At 49.4% G+C, this 16,146-nt stretch overlaps 1 protein-coding gene across 1 annotated transcript; it reads right to left on the reverse strand.

Annotated features, from left to right (window-relative positions):
• Positions 1-1,298: 1,298 nt before the first annotated feature.
• LOC133340112 (dual specificity tyrosine-phosphorylation-regulated kinase 2-like) lies at positions 1,299-14,594 on the reverse strand. Its single transcript, XM_061548170.1, has 13 exons — positions 14,490-14,594; positions 13,069-13,135; positions 12,315-12,417; positions 10,546-10,694; positions 9,042-9,178; positions 7,931-8,077; positions 6,440-6,578; positions 5,231-5,312; positions 4,819-4,991; positions 3,905-3,965; positions 3,374-3,491; positions 1,424-1,582; positions 1,299-1,308 (listed from the first exon to the last, which is right to left on the reverse strand). Exons 2-13 carry the CDS (start codon positions 13,072-13,074, stop codon positions 1,299-1,301), a joined length of 1,284 nt encoding a protein of 427 aa, XP_061404154.1. The 5' UTR covers positions 13,075-13,135; positions 14,490-14,594.
• Between the last annotated feature and the right edge of the window lie 1,552 nt (positions 14,595-16,146).

Below are 16,146 nucleotides of genomic sequence, written 5' to 3' on the forward strand. Positions count from 1 at the left end.
TGGTGGGTGCAGGGTGAGTGTGTGGGTGCAGGGTGAGTGTGGTGGGTGCAGGGTGAGTGTGGTGGGTGCAGGGTGAGTGTGGTGGGTGCAGGGTGAGTGTGGTGGGTGCAGGGTGAGTGTGGTGGGTGCAGGGTGAGTGTGGTGGGTGCAGGGTGAGTGTGGTGGGTGCAGGGTGAGTGTGGTGGGTGCAGGGTGAGTGTGGTGGGTGCAGGGTGAGTTGGTGGGTGCAGGGTGAGTGTGGTGGGTGCAGGGTGAGTGTGGTGGGTGCAGGGTGAGTGTGGTGGGTGCAGGGTGAGTGTGGTGGGTGCAGGGTGAGTGTGGTGGGTGCAGGTGTGAGTGTGGTGGGTGCAATGGTGAGTGTGGTGGGGCAGGGTGAGTGTGGTGGTGGCATGGTGGTGGGTGGGTGCAGGGTGAGTGGGTGGGTGCAGGGTGACTGTGTGGGTGCAGGGTGAGTGTGGTGGGTGCAGGAGTGAGTGTGGTGGGCGCAGGGTGGTGAGTTTGGTGGGTGCAGGGTGAGTGTGGTGGGTGCAGGTGAGTTTGTGGTGGGTGCGGGGGTTGTGAGTGGGGCAGGGTGAGTGTGGTGGGTGCAGGCGTGAGTGTGGTGGGTGCAGGGGAGTGTGGTGGGTGCAGGGTGAGTGTGGTGGGTGCAGGGTGAGTGTGGTGGGTGCGGGGTATCACGGACTGGGTGGGGTGCAGGGTGTGGGTGGTGGGTGGAGGATATCACAGGGTGGGTGGGTGCAGGGTGTGGGTGGTGGGTGGAGGGTATTACAGGGTGGGTGGGTGCAGGGTGAGTGTTGTGAGTGTGGTGAGTGTGGTAAAAGTGATCAGGGTTCACACTGATCCACCACCTCCACCACCCCTACTGTGCAGTGGACCGGCCACCACAAAGCAGCACACGTCGGAGGAGTGAGCGGATGGCTCTCCCTATGCGGGCCAGGCTCCCTTGCTTCCTCTTCTCCTGCTGCACCACCAACTCCTCTACCAGAGTCTCCTCCTGTACCACCAACTCCTCCACCAGGGTCTCCTGTACCACCAACTCCTCCACCAGCGTCTCCTCAAGTACCACAAACTCCTCCACAGGGTCTCCTGTACCACCAACTCCTCCACCAAGGTCTCCTCCTGTACCACCAACTCCTCCACCAAGGTCTCCTCCTGTACCACCAACTCCTCCACCAAGGTCTCCTCAAGTACCACCAACTCCTCCACCAAGGTCTCCTCCTGTACCACCAACTCCTCCACCAGGGTCTCCTGTACCACCAACTCCTCCACCAAGGTCTCCTCCTGTACCACCAACTCCTCTACCAGAGTCTTTTGTACCACCAACTCCTCCACCAGGGTCTCCTCCTGTACCACCAACTCCTCCACCAAGGTCTCCTCAAGTACCACCAACTCCTCCACCAAGGTCTCCTCCTGTACCACCAACTCCTCTACCAGGGTCTCCTCGAGTACCACCAGCTCCTCCACGAGAGTCTCCTCCTCTTGCACCACCAGCTCCTCCACCATGGTCTCTTCCTCCACAACCTTCAACTTCTCTTTAGAGGCCTGGGCGAGCAAGGAGGATGGGCGCTGTGCCGGCTCCATTCTGTGAAGAAATGCGCACGACACCGTTCCAACTTCCTGCTTCAGGAGAGATCAGTCCCCCCCCTCCCCCCCATTGTCCATGGGTGGACTAAGTGTGTGCCGCAGAAGATTAACCCAGCTAATTAACAGTGCCGCAATAATGCAGCATACCTTTGCCCACCGTGAGTCTGGTTACGAAATGGGCATTAGTCTGGCGGTGTCTCAGTGGATGCAGGGCAACTTGGGAAAGATATTGCCGCTTCATTATCTGTCCTCACCCAAAAACCAATTATGGAAAAATAAATCCGTATATAACCGAATCTACACATTCTCTTTGGCTGGAACTCACAGCCAGAGAGGAGCTGGGATTGAGTCCCATACAGGGGCCACTTTCTCTGTGTGGAATGTGGAGTGTGTTCTACCAACCACCCTACCCTGCCTGCCCCCCCCCCCTGCATGGGTTTCCAGAATCAGAATCTTTCTTTAAACTGGATGAAGAGGAGTCTGATGAGCTATGAAGCTCTTCTTTCACAGATGTCCAGTCAAGTCACAGGGTCAGCAGGTTATAACAACAAACAAAACAAAAGGAGTCCAAAGTATACTAAAAAAATAAAGCGTATAAATACAAATGGCATAAGTAAATTAAATCCTGTCAGTTGTTCAACACTAAATGCAAGCTTGGGCAATGCAGCGAAACAGCAACAAAAACAGCCTCACAACACACCAAGATAACACAATCCTTCAATAAAATTGCACATTAAAATTTCACTTCCATTCCTCTGGGTTTGGCAACTGAACCCTCACAAACACGCGGTGCAACCAGTGTTGGATGGACATCTCCACCAGTGTTGTAAATTGAAACTCCAAATCACTCAATTGGGATCGCACAGCAGCAGCAGCAGTACATTTGTTCTGTACTGCAAAAAACTTGGCAGGACCCTCCTGAAAAAAGTATTGAGACTGAGTGAGGCTATTGCTGGCTAAATAAGCGTAGAGGTAGTAGCAATAAAGATAAATAGATATTAAACACACACAGGAGCAGAGTCGTCCCCCGGGTACGGTGTACGGGGGGTGACCACCCCGGGCCCTGCGCTTTGGGGGGCCCTGCGCTTCGATGTCACGGTGTCAGACGTAATACTTCCGTTTAACACGTAGGCTATCGCTCCGGATTGGCTCACAAGTGATGACATCACATTTATCGCTTTATTTTAGACTGAAAGAGGAGGATTCCTTTGTTATTCGTAAGCCCACACCGTGTAACTTGCCCCAGGCCCCGCACCCCCCTATAGACTGCCTTGACCACTGGACAAGCAGAGGGTGGCTTACCGTCGCTCAGCAGCTCCAGAGTGCTTCACACTGCCAGGAGCAGCAACGGTGGTGGTGGTGGCTTTGCTGGCCGTGGTGGTGCTGGTGGCCGCGGTCCGGAGCCAGTTATGAGCCAGCGCCTGCACTGGCGTCATACGACAATTCGGATCCCATCTGTTGAGAGATGCACGGGGGACACACGCGGCCACGTGGTGAGAGAGGCATGGTGAGAGCTTTGATGTTCCTTCCCTTCTCCCACGAGGTCCAGGAATGCACAGCAGCAGCGGAAGCCACAGTAGCAGTGGCAGTCCTCTGATGACCAGCAGCGGCTTGGACAGACCTCCTACTCCTCCACAGAGGGCTAACTCCACAGAGGGCCAGTGGTACCGCTTATTGGCAGGTCCACTCAGCTCCACATCTTCCTGGTGATCGGTGGAGAGCGGTCGCCGATCAATTGGAGGGGGGGAATCCTCGTGGAGAGGGGGGGGGAGTGGTGGGTGGTTCTTACCGCAAACAGGAGCTGATGAATTCGACAAACTCCGGGTCATCGCTTTTGAGCACCCTGTGAAGTGGGAAGCTCCCCGGAACCCTTTTCTTGCCTGGGCAGAACATCTTCCCCCGATGGTCTGCAGGAGCCATGCACAGCGGAAGAGACGAAGTCACCAACCACCACATCGCCCATCTACCCACTTAATGACCGATTCATCAACCCACTCATCCACCTACCCACCCATACACTCTTCCACCTCCCCAATCGCTCACTCACCTATCCACCTACCCACTCACCCACCCACTCATCTACCCACCCACCCTCTCGCTGACCCACTCACCCAACCACTCACCCATTCGCCCAATTACCCAACAACCTACTCGCCTACTCACCCACATACCCATCCACTTGCCCACACACCCATTTACCCACCCACATACCCAAGTAATGTAAAATACAAAGACGCCCCCTCCAAACAAAATAACAACAGCCTGAGGCCACTCCCTAAAACTGAATCCGGTCTGTCATTCACCCCACGCTTCAACTCACCAAAGAACTGCGTTCTGTCGGGTGCTCCATTCACCATGTACCTCGGAGGCATCCCCAGAATCTGCACATGGTTGACATGAAGACAAAGGTCACCCGTATAGCTTCGGCACACTGTCGGGACAAGTGCTGTTAGATCGAGTAGCAAAATTAGCAGCGTTTGTTGAGGGCCAGCACTGTGGCACAGAGAGACAGGAGTGGTGGCTGATTTCAGCCGCATCATCTCTACATAACAAAAAGGCTCAGTCCCTTTAACACGCACCTTTACATCATCCGCACCTAGTTTACACAACAAAGGCTCATTCCTAACAGCGTGCTTCAGCCGCACCGAACCTCACAAAAATAATATTCAGGGACTACCTTGGCTCCTCCCACCCTCAACCAGTATATATACAAGGACTGTTTCTTGGAATTTCTCTCACTTGATACAGCTATCGTGCTGTGAATGTTCCACCTGATGACGGAAGCTTGTGTTGCCTCCGAAACGTCGTGATTTTTATTTTATTTTTACTTTCATTATTTTTTTATTTTTTACCTACGTGATTACCGAAAAAACCTATGAATGTGAATCCTTGCAGTCACGAAAGCTTCAAATCTAGAATTAACCCTGGTACTTTACACACTCCACCAGGTACTCATTTGAGGCTGACTCGAACTAGAGGAGGCCCAGGACCAGTTCAGACAATCGTCACTGGTGTTGCCCATGAGCTGGAATCAAACTCAGTTTCTAGCACAGCAGGCTGACTGCTACACTACCACTCCCCCACACATACAAAACACACACGTGTACAGGCAACATACGACGGCCGTTATTCACAGATCACCAAGTGGCCACCCTCCCTCCTGCCACCCCATAGCCCACGACTCCAAGGAGAGAGAGGGGGATCACGAGCGGACAGACGCCGTGTGGGAAATACCTCTATGCAGCGCGGGAGGTGATCTTCGTGGCTGTTGGACCGGAATAATTCCCTGCCCGTCGCCAACTCAGCCACCGTGCAGCCCAGCGCCCACATATCCACTCCACATGTCAAGCTATAGCCCAGCAACAGCTCCGGAGCCAAGTATTCTAGGGTGCCACCAACATTCATAGCTGTACAAAAATCACAAGGACAACAAACATATGTGCGTGTTTACACACTGTGTCTTAAACAGCATATCGTCATGCACATAAACAGTCACATGTACAGGCACTCAGATACTCACACACAGACACACTCAGACAGACACTGACATATGGACACTCACACGGACACAGAGAGACCCATGCATAAAGACAGCCATACAGACACCCACACGCAGACACTCACACACCCAGGTGAGGTCACTCACGTTGACTTTCCACGAAAAAGCTCGTGCCAAAGTCCGTGATCCTCACGGTGCCAGTCACGGTGTCTTTGACGAGAACATTTTCCTGGAGGAGGGGTAGAATGAATTCAAACTCAGAGGTTATGCCGATATCATTCAGCCAGCAGTGGATCAATCACATACCACGACACACGCTAAACAGGGGTACTAGATGAGGCATAGCGCTGTCGACAAGCGTCAGTCAAGAGCAATATTCGCTGTTTTATGACAGCTGTCACTGGGCGGTGCCCCTTTCAAATGTGTCAAAATTAAATTTCGATTTAAAGCTTTCGTGACTGCAGGGATTCATCTTCTTGGTTCTTTCGGTAAAGTCATCACGTAGAAGGGAAGTAATAAAATAATAAAAATTAAACAATAAAACAATTCTCATGACGTTTCGGCCACAACGCAAGCAGCCGTCCTCAGGTGACCTGGTTTTCACCTCAGGACGGCTGCTTGCGTTGTCGCCGAAACCTGGTTTTCACCTGAGGACGGCTGCTTGCGTTGTGGCCGAAACGTCGTGAGAATTGTTTTATTATGTTTTATTTTTATTATTTTATTCCCTTCTACGTGACTTTACCGAACGAACCAAGAAGATGCGTCGAAAATGTAGATGTGAGTAGAGGCGTGTCCCGTTCAAAGCACTCTCAGGCACCATCAGATTAAAGGGGGGTGGCTCTATTGACAACCGATTGCCGTTGCTCCAACAGGAGAGCTGCATGGAGCTCACAGCTGGATGAGTGCCCGTTAACGAGTTACAGACAAAAAGCCACGCACAAGAGAGTGCACGGATTCCGTGACGCTTTCCACTGCACCTTTGTCTTTGGACGTTTTCAATTTGCAGATTGGAATTCGATAACGAGCAGTTGTCAGGCCAAAATGCACATTTCGCACGTTTTAAAAAAAAGTTCTGTTTGACTCCGTTTCGTGTCTCCCAGGGTTTGGGGCAACTCTGATCAACGTTGCCGGTTTTCTCTCTGGTGAGTCCCCAAGAGCGACACGACTCTACACGATAGTTTAATTCATACCAGATCACATTCACCAGAGGAGCATGGCCCTGCCTCCTTCCAGTGAGATGGGCAGAGCTAACATATCGACCCTGTGACCAACATGGCCGGTTTTCTCTGTGGAACAAGTCCCCAATAAAGATACACCTCTGCACCAAAGTGAAAGCTGAACGCTGTGTCCACTCACAGGCTTGATGTCCGCGTGGACGATTTTCCTGGAATTGATGTGGCGCAATAACTTGAGGATGCCCCTGGTGTAGGTTTTCACCATCGCCATGTCCAGCCGCCGGAGCCCCGCATTTCTAATCACTTCATGAAGGCTCTCCCTGTGAGAGAGGCAGAAGCAGCAACAAAAACACAGCATCAGTACCATCCGCTACAATGCTGCACTGATTCTGATAACGATAATCATGTTCATATTGTACGTTCATGTGCCAATATTAAGAGTTATAGTGTGGGTTGAGGTAGTCAATTTGCCCATAAACCAAATCAGTTGGCATATCTGCCCACTTGACAACTTGATTTTATTGGCTTTGTTGCCGGGTGGTCGAGGGTTATCCATTGGGAGAAGATAAAAACTCCACACAGAACAGAAGCTCGGGATTTTCGCCGAGAGGCACAAGCATCACCACTGCCATGCAGCCACCCTGCTGATTGAGTGGAGGCGTGGGTTGGTGAAAGTGGCAGGGCTAATGGAGAAAAGACAAGTGGCCTCCAATGCACCCGTGGCACATGGCAGCTCCACAGGATTACAATGCATGGGTGGTGGCGTGGGCATCTCAACATTAACAGCTTACTCTTTGGTTCTTTCGGTAAAGTCACGTATAAAGATAAAATAATAAATTAAATAATAGCATACAACGTTTCGATTGCAACACAAGCAATCATCATCAGGTATAAATGAAATGAAATAGCAACAAAAATCTAACCAGAAAACTATAGACAGACATATAAGCAGACAGATATCACCAAGATACATATGTCTGTCTAGTTTTCTGGTTCGATTTTAGTTGCTATTTCATTTATACCTGATGATGATTGCTTGTGTTGCAATCGAAACGTCGTATGCTGTTATTTAATTTATTATTTTATCTTTATACGTGGCTTTACCGAAAGAACCAAAGAGTAATTCCTGCAGTCACGAAAGCTCCAAAATTAAGAATTAACAGCTTGCTGCGGTGGCGAGATGACATCTCCCCCGCCTGGTATGGAGGAGGTCCTAGGTTTGATCCCGACCGTGATGCCTGTACATTTGGAGTTTGCATGTTCTCCCCGTGGGTACGTGGATTTTTCTGTGGGTCCACTCGTTTTCTCCTCCACATTTATAATCAAAATGCTACTTTTCGATTTAAAGCTTTTGTGACTGCAGGGATTCATCTTCTTGGTTCTTTCGGTAAAGTCACGTAGAATGGAAATAATAAAATAATAAAAATAAAACATAATAAAATAATTCTCACGACGTTTCGGCCACAACGCAAGCAGCCGTCCTCAGGTGAAGAACAGGTCTGTCGGGGAGACAGAGTCTGTCTACGTGACTTTACCGAAATAACCAGGAACAAAAATGCTACTTTGTTAAGCTTTTATTTGTGGTCTGGTCGCTTCTAAAAAATAACGAAAGTTTGTTAAGTTAGTTAACCACGTTATTGGCGGAGGGGGGGGGGGGGCATGCAGTACATACTTCAACAGCTCCATGACGATACAGTAGTGTCCTCTGAAATGAAATATGTTCAGGACTTTGATGACGTTGAAATCTTCATCACTGCCCTCGTCCTGAAGTTCCAGAGCTATCTGGAGCTCCATCTTCTGGTATGTTTCTTGCTTGGAGCTGCACAGAGGAAGTCCACAAATGAAGAGCCTACATTTTCTTTAGGGATATCCAGAGCCAAATTCTACTCACAATAAAATAATTCAATATGAATTCACCAGGTCTAACAGCACCAGGGGTTCCAGTAGCACACTCGACTATCATTGGTGAGGAGCTCCCACAGAGGGAGCAGGAGCCGACGTAGGGCACCCAATAGGATTTGGAAGTGAAGAACCATTCAAATCGGATTGGTCATTTGAGAAATCTAAATGCAAACGCATGTTAACACAACGCATTCTCACTTCAATATGCCTCTTCCATTCGGGCACACTTTTCGCATAACGCGGAATGTGCCCGTAATAACACGAACGCGCCCATTGCAACACGGAACGCTTCTCATAACGTAAAACACGCCTGTTAAAGCACGGAACCCGCCCGTTATAACACGATCTGTGAGTAGTCGACAACAAACTACTTTCTTGAGCTGCAATGATACATTACTCGCAATGATAAAGTAACGTGACGGCATACCCTCAGTTATTTGTCTCGTCATCTCAAGGTGTATGAGTGCATTGTATCTCGCCAAACATTATTATTACATTATTTATGGGGAAATTACTTTCGCTCAATACTTTTTTGCTGAACGCGGAACTTTTCAGGAATGTATCTACAGCATTAAATGAGGAATTCCCGTAATGTGCAGGTAATCTTTCAGCAATGGGATGTTTTGCCCCAATATTAGTTTACACTGTGTGTGTGTATTTTAAGCTTTAGGAAGGAAAAATCTGAGAACCCAGAAGGAACTGATGCAGAACAGGGGTAGAACATGCAAACTCCATACAGCAGAGCACCCGAATCAGGAGTCGAACCCAGGCCCCCCTTCTCGCTTTGATGTACGAGTGTCACCGCTGCATCGCACGGCTGCCCATGGCAACGGACTTAACAACAATATCGGCCTCGTGACGGTGCGGCTCTGAAGTCTTACCTCGATGGTGACACCAGGATCTTGATGGCCACCAGGATGTTCCTTTTGTGATCAAGGCACTGGATCACCTGGCCTTGACCTCCTTCTCCAATCTTCTTCAGCACCTCATAGCGATAGCGGAGGTGCTCATGCCGGAACTGCACAAAAGGTACAATCGTTTAGAGTGAATATAATTAAAATCACAAAGTTTAAGAAGCGAGAATGTATATTCTTTGGAATATGCAAATTCCTTTGTCAAGGCGCTCTTCCCCCTCCAACCCAGATTAAATATACGCTGCCAAGCCTGGTGGTGTTTCATTCAGACGCTGTCTTTCTGACAGACCTGTTCTTCACCTGAGAACGGCTGTTTGCGTTGTAGCCGAAACGTCGTGAGAATTATTTTATTATGTTTTATTTTTATTATTTTATTATTTCCCTTCTACGTGACTTTACCGACAGAACCAAGAAGATCTTTCGGTAAAGTCACGTACATAGATTGAAAGAAAATAACAAAAAACAATCACGGGTTGCCGGGTGAAAATGATCATGTTAATGACAGTTTAGTATGTTAATGGGATATTGCAGAGCCACAACCGAGGGGTCGGCACTCAAAGTGGCTGTGTTAGTGTGAAAGCGCAAGTTTGAAATGGGCAAAAAGCACAACTATCATCAGAAGGTGGTAGGATGGGAAGATCACAGCCAGTTATGACTTAAACTGGTTGATAATGTCCTTCCAATGATTACTCAGTTTGCACCCATCTTCTCGGTTTAAATTGTGTCTGTGTCGATTAAAATGGATGGCTTCATGAATGAATCTTTGTTGATAGCCAGTGGGCTTGCAAAGTACCTTCGTCTTAGAGAAATACATTTCATGTGAGCCCACCGCATTAAAACAATGATCAGCCACGGCTGAGGTATTGGTCCTACAGTGTTTCAGATTCTACCTAGTTTCGGATTTGACTTATGTTCACGAACATCAGGCAGATCTGAAACTGTCGGGTTTGCTGTCCACCACTTGCATTAATATTGGCTGCTGACATTTGGGCAATGCCCATTTCAAACCCTAATAAACAGTTTGCCTTTGGAAGCAAACCCCCCTTTTCCTGAAGTCGACCGATTTTGTTGCGATTGAAACGTTGTAGTTTTAGTTTTTTGTTATTTTCTTTGAACCTATCTACGTGACTTTACCGAAAGACCCAAAAAATATTAATTCCTGCAGTCACGAAAGCTTTAAGTCAAGATTTAAGTGAGAATGTAATTTTCTAATATATTTTCTGTAATGATTACGTTTTTTTAAATCTGTCATTGTGGAATGTTCTGATGTCTGCTGGCTCAGTCACCCTTCAAAATAGAGCTTCTTAGCTCAATGGGATTTACTCGCAATAAAAAATTCTGATTCTGAAGTACATTGGTGTGTGTGATAGCCCTGGTTGGTACTTCAGGTGCAATAACAAGAAGCCACAAACCACGCTACCGATGGGCCCTGTGACTGCCCCCACAGCTGGTGTTTTGTTGCGAGCCTCACCAGAATGTAATTTCGTTCGTAGTCGTCGTATCCATCATTGTTGAATCCCTGAGATTTGTTGAAAAGTGCAAAGTACCACACTTCCTGCATGGCTGCGAGTTCTAGCTTCTCACGGTTGGTCAAGTGAGGGCCAAAGAGAGCCAGGATTTCTGCAGACATGAGAATAACAACATCTGTGTGATCGCAAACTTGAGCAATTTGTAGGAAATATTACAGGATTGGGATGTTTTGGCCAATACCAGTTATGTCTGTATGTATGTTGAACTTCTTTTGCACCGTACGTAGGCAATGGTGCCAAATGGATACGCGGGGGAAGGAAAATTATTCTAAACATGAAAAGTTCTAAAGAAAGTAGTTTTCAATCTAGATGATTTAAAAGTGTATAGCTCCAGTGGCTTCCTAATATCGGAAGTGCATCTGAAAGCGTGTGATGTGCTGAGGCCAGAGCACACATAATCACCCCCATGCAACATGGCCACCATGATGCAGTCCCCCATGCAACATGGCTACCATTAAGTTCCGCATGCAACACTGCCAACATGAAGTCCCCCATGCAACATGGCTACCTAGATATCACCCATGCATCATGGCCGCTATGAAATCTCCAATGCATCACGGCCACTGACATCCACCATGCAACATGGCCGCTATGAAATCTCCAATGCATCACGGCCACTGTGACATCCACCATGCAACATGGCCGCTATGAAATCTCCAATGCATCACGGTCACTGTGACATCCACAATGTAACATGGCCGCTATGACATCTCCAATGCATCACGGCCACTGTGACATTCACCATGCATCATGGCCGCTATGAAATCTCCAATGCATCACGGCCACTGTGACACTGACCATGTAACATGGCCGCTATGAAATCTCCAATGCATCACGGTCACTGTGACATGCACCATGTAACATGGCCGCTATGAAATCTCCAATGCATCACGACCACTGTGACATCCACCATGCAACATGGCCACTATGAAATCTCCAATGCATCACGACCACTGTGACATCCACCATGTATCATGGCCGCTATGAAATCTCCAATGCATCACGGTCACTGTGACATCCACCATGTAACATGGCCGCTATGACATCTCCAATGCATCACGGCCACTGTGACATGCACCATGCATCATGGCCGCTATGAAATCTCCAATGCATCACGGCCACTGTGACATCCACCATGTAACATGGCCGCTATGAAATCTCCAATGCATCACGGTCACTGTGACATGCACCATGTAACATGGCCGCTATGAAATCTCCAATGCATCACGGTCACTGTGACATGCACCATGTAACATGGCCGCTATGAAATCTCCAATGCATCACGGTCACTGTGACATCCACCATGCAACATGGCCGATATGAAATCTCCAATGCATCACGGTCACTGTGACATCCACCATGCAGCATGGCCGCTATGAAATCTCCAATGCATCACGGTCACTGTGACATCCACCATGCAGCATGGCCGCTATGAAATCTCCAATGCATCACGGCCACTGTGACATCCACCATGCAACATGGCCGCTATGAAATCTCCAATGCATCACGGCCACTGTGACATCCACCATGCATCATGGCCGCTATGAAATCTCCAATGCATCACGGTCACTGTGACATCCACCATGCAACATGGCCGCTATGAAATCTCCAATGCATCACGGTCACTGTGACATCCACCATGCATCATGGCCATTGTGATGTTCCACCATTCACCATGGCCCTCTGTGACGTCCCTCATTACTGTCCTTACCTTGCGGTGATTTGCTGCAGATGGAGGCGTTGCCCTCTGAGGACAGCGCACTCCACGTGGTGCAAGATTCGCCCTTACTCCTCGCCTCTCCACCTCGGCTCATCTACACACACACAAAGACAAAGGTCCACCACGTAAACTTTAGCAAGATGTTGGGGAAAGCGCAGGAGGCGAGCACTGAGCCAGGATCTCTGAGATCCCGGGCTCCACAATCAGGAGGGTCCTGCCAAGATGTTGTGTCAGTTCTCAGCGTTGGGATATTTGGTCAATATCTGATGTCACACTTGGATTTACAATGAGACACGTGTGGCATCCTTCAAACTGATAAGAGAAGTGGGGCTGGGCCAGGACATGCCACGGCCAGGAGGAACAACGATGGCCGATGGTCAAGAAGAATAACGGAGCTGCAGCCAAGTATCGGAGCACGTTTGAGAGGACAGCTTCCAGAAAGATGGAGCGACAAAATCGGTGCTTGGTGGATTATGCCATTGCAGGATCATGAGGGGTAGCAGGAACTCAGGGAAGGAGGCCTTCATCCAGTAGTGGATAATAAAAGTACTGTAGATTATTCACGTGTAGACAGGCAGGTACACAGACAGGATCTCGGGGGAGATACTCTGATAGATGCACACACACTCAGGCAGGCAAGTAGATGTACACTCAGGTATATGGATAGGCGACAGGTAGCCTCACGCAGAGTGGAGAGCACACGTCCATCAATACTTCACCACACGAGTCGAAGAGCCACACGTACCTCCATGGTAGCAACTTGCAGAGCAGGGTGCAAAGATCTCACAGCGTCTCTCGCACAGTCCGGGTCTCTGCGTGCGGAGCAGGAGACGAAGGCGAGGATCACAAAGAGTCGAGAGGGCGTGAGGGCTCCCAGATCTCAACATGAGTCACAACGCGGGCTTACATCCTCACCATGAACCCACATTGTCAACACAGACTCACATCATCACCACTCACAACACGAAATACAAAAACAACAACAACCGACATTCGCCACTAAGTAGGGGTGATGACACCACGGCACCTGTGCCGGGCCAGGTGCACTTTTAGTCCACGTGAAGTGTCGAAGGCTGACAAGACGTCACGGGATAGACCCAGGTTCCAAAGGTTGGCTGAGATGACTGGTAGATACACCAGCTGTATCCCCAACTGTGCCAACTTGTTGAATTTTATCCGCTACTCGTTGTGAGCGTCACTCCTCTGTCCTCAGTTGTTGTTGGAAGGCGACTGCCTCCTACTGCCCGGTAGGATCCTTCACGAGCTTCCTCGTGAAGGATGCTATCCACACCACTGATACCAGTCTTCTGCAAGTCCACTCAGCTCCACATCCTCCCATACAGCATCAGTCCATATTTTGACAGCCCATGTCGTGCCCGTTTAGCCCCCTTTATGCAACCAAAATAAACTGCTTGGGTATGCGGTCTACAAGACCCAGCCAATGCAGCCTTGCCTGCCGGACGAACTTACTGGTGGGAATGTCTCCAGATCTTTCAAGCATTTGTGAGCCCCTCACACAATCCAGCCTGGTTAAACCCAGGATGGATCGTACAATCAACAACACCACCATCACCAACAATACCACCAACACCACCACCACCACCACCACCAACAAGACTATCACCACCATCAACACCATAACCAAAAACATCACCAATACCACCCCCATCAACATCACCTCCATCAACACCACTAACATCACCACAACCAACACCACCACCAAGACCACCAACACGACCACCAATAACACCACAATCAACAACACCACCGTCAACACCACGAACACCAACAATACCACCACCATCAACACCACCAACACCAACACCACCACCAAGACCACCAACACAACAACCACCAACACCACAATCAACAACACCACCATCAACACCACCATCAACATCACCAACACCACCACCAACACCACCACCAACACCATCACAAACACACCAACACGACCACCACAACCACCAACAACACCACCATCACAAACAACACCACCAAGACCACCACCAACAACACCACCAACTCCACCAATACCACCACCATCAACACCACCAATACCACCACCATCAACACCAACAACACCACCACCACTAACAACAAAGATAAAGATCCCCCTTATAGCTGCATTAGACTGTTGGGGCAAGTGCTGTTAGCCAGCAGTACCTATGAAGGGCAGAACGGCACACGAGGGGGTGGGTGGCCAGCACCACGCCCGGCCGCCTTTGTGTTTACACACACACAGACTCACACACACACAGACTCACACACACACAGACTCACACACACAGACTCACACACACACAGACTCACACTCACACAGACTCACACACACGCAGACTCACACACACGCAGACTCACACACACGCAGACTCACACACACGCAGACTCACACACACACAGACTCACACACACACAGACTCACACACACACACAGACTCACACACAGACTCACACACACACAGGCTCACACACACACAGACTCACACACACACAGACTCACACACACACAGACTCACACACACACACAGACTCACACACACACAGACTCACACACACACACAGATTCACACACACACAGACTCACACAACACTCACACACACACAGACTCACCCCACACAGACTCACACACACACAGACACACACACACACAGACTCACACACACACAGACTCACACACACACAGACTCACACACACACAGACTCACACACACACAGACTCACACACACACAGACTCACACACACACAGACTCACACCATTTCTCACCTTCGCCAGATGCTCCCCCCGACTCTCTAACGGACAAACTGCCTGAGGGAGACACGAGGGGGCGGTACCAAGTGACCACGCCCACTATGACGTCGCAGACCTAAGCTCCTCCCCCCACCGGAGCCCCTCCCCCCATGCCCAACCCCTCGCCCCGCCCCTTCACCCAGATTGTGGCTGATGGGATGAGTTACATTTAGTTGTTTGTGTCTCTGGAGGGGCGGATTTGTTGTCGTGGCAGAAATGGCCTCGACTAGAGGCCGCGATGTGGAGTGTTTGGTCTACTCTTCCACGCTGGGCGTGCCCGCACTTTACCCCGATACACATGCGGGGCGTGAGCTCACTGGGCTTGCAATGCAGAGGTGCAGGTTCGAGTCCATTTCACACTCAGCCACTCGGCCACTCACTCAGTCACTCACCCACCCACTCAGCCAGCCACTCAGCCACTCACTCACCCACTCACTCACCCACTCAGCCACTTACTCACCCACAGAGGGATACAGACCATTTATGCAGTGGTATTGTAGTATCTGCGTCAATGTTTGTGTTGTTTGGTTATGGTGGTGGTTGTAGTGGTTATGGTGGTGGTTATGGTGGTGGTTATGGTGGTAGTTATGGTGGTGGTGGTTGTGATGGTGGTGGTGGTTGTGATGATCATGGCTTTAGTTTTGGTTGTATAGGTGGTTGTAGTGGTGGTGGAGGTTACAGGTGTGGTGTAGATGGTTATGTTGGTTGTCATGGTAGTTGTGGCTCTGGTTGTGGTGCTTGTGGTGGTTTAGGTTGTGGTTATAATTGTGGTTGTGTAATTTGTGGTTATATGTGCGGCTGTGGTGTTTGGTTATATTTGTTATAATTGTGTAGGTTGTGGTTGTAGTGGTCATAGTTGTGGTGTAGGTGGTTACGATGGTTGTTATGGTAGTTGTGTTATTTTGAACTTCAATCGCACTCTACCCAGCCGACCGTGCTAATTGGAGGTATGATTATCGTTGCAGTTATTTTATGGTTTTAGTTGTGGTGGTGATTGTGGTTGGTGCAGGTGCTGGGATGAAGGATGCGT

The sequence above is a fragment of the Lethenteron reissneri genome, unplaced genomic scaffold (assembly GCF_015708825.2).
Source record: "Lethenteron reissneri isolate LAM-NWPU_2019-01 unplaced genomic scaffold, ASM1570882v1 scaffold_76, whole genome shotgun sequence".
In the NCBI taxonomy this organism is placed as follows: domain Eukaryota; kingdom Metazoa; phylum Chordata; class Hyperoartia; order Petromyzontiformes; family Petromyzontidae; genus Lethenteron; species Lethenteron reissneri.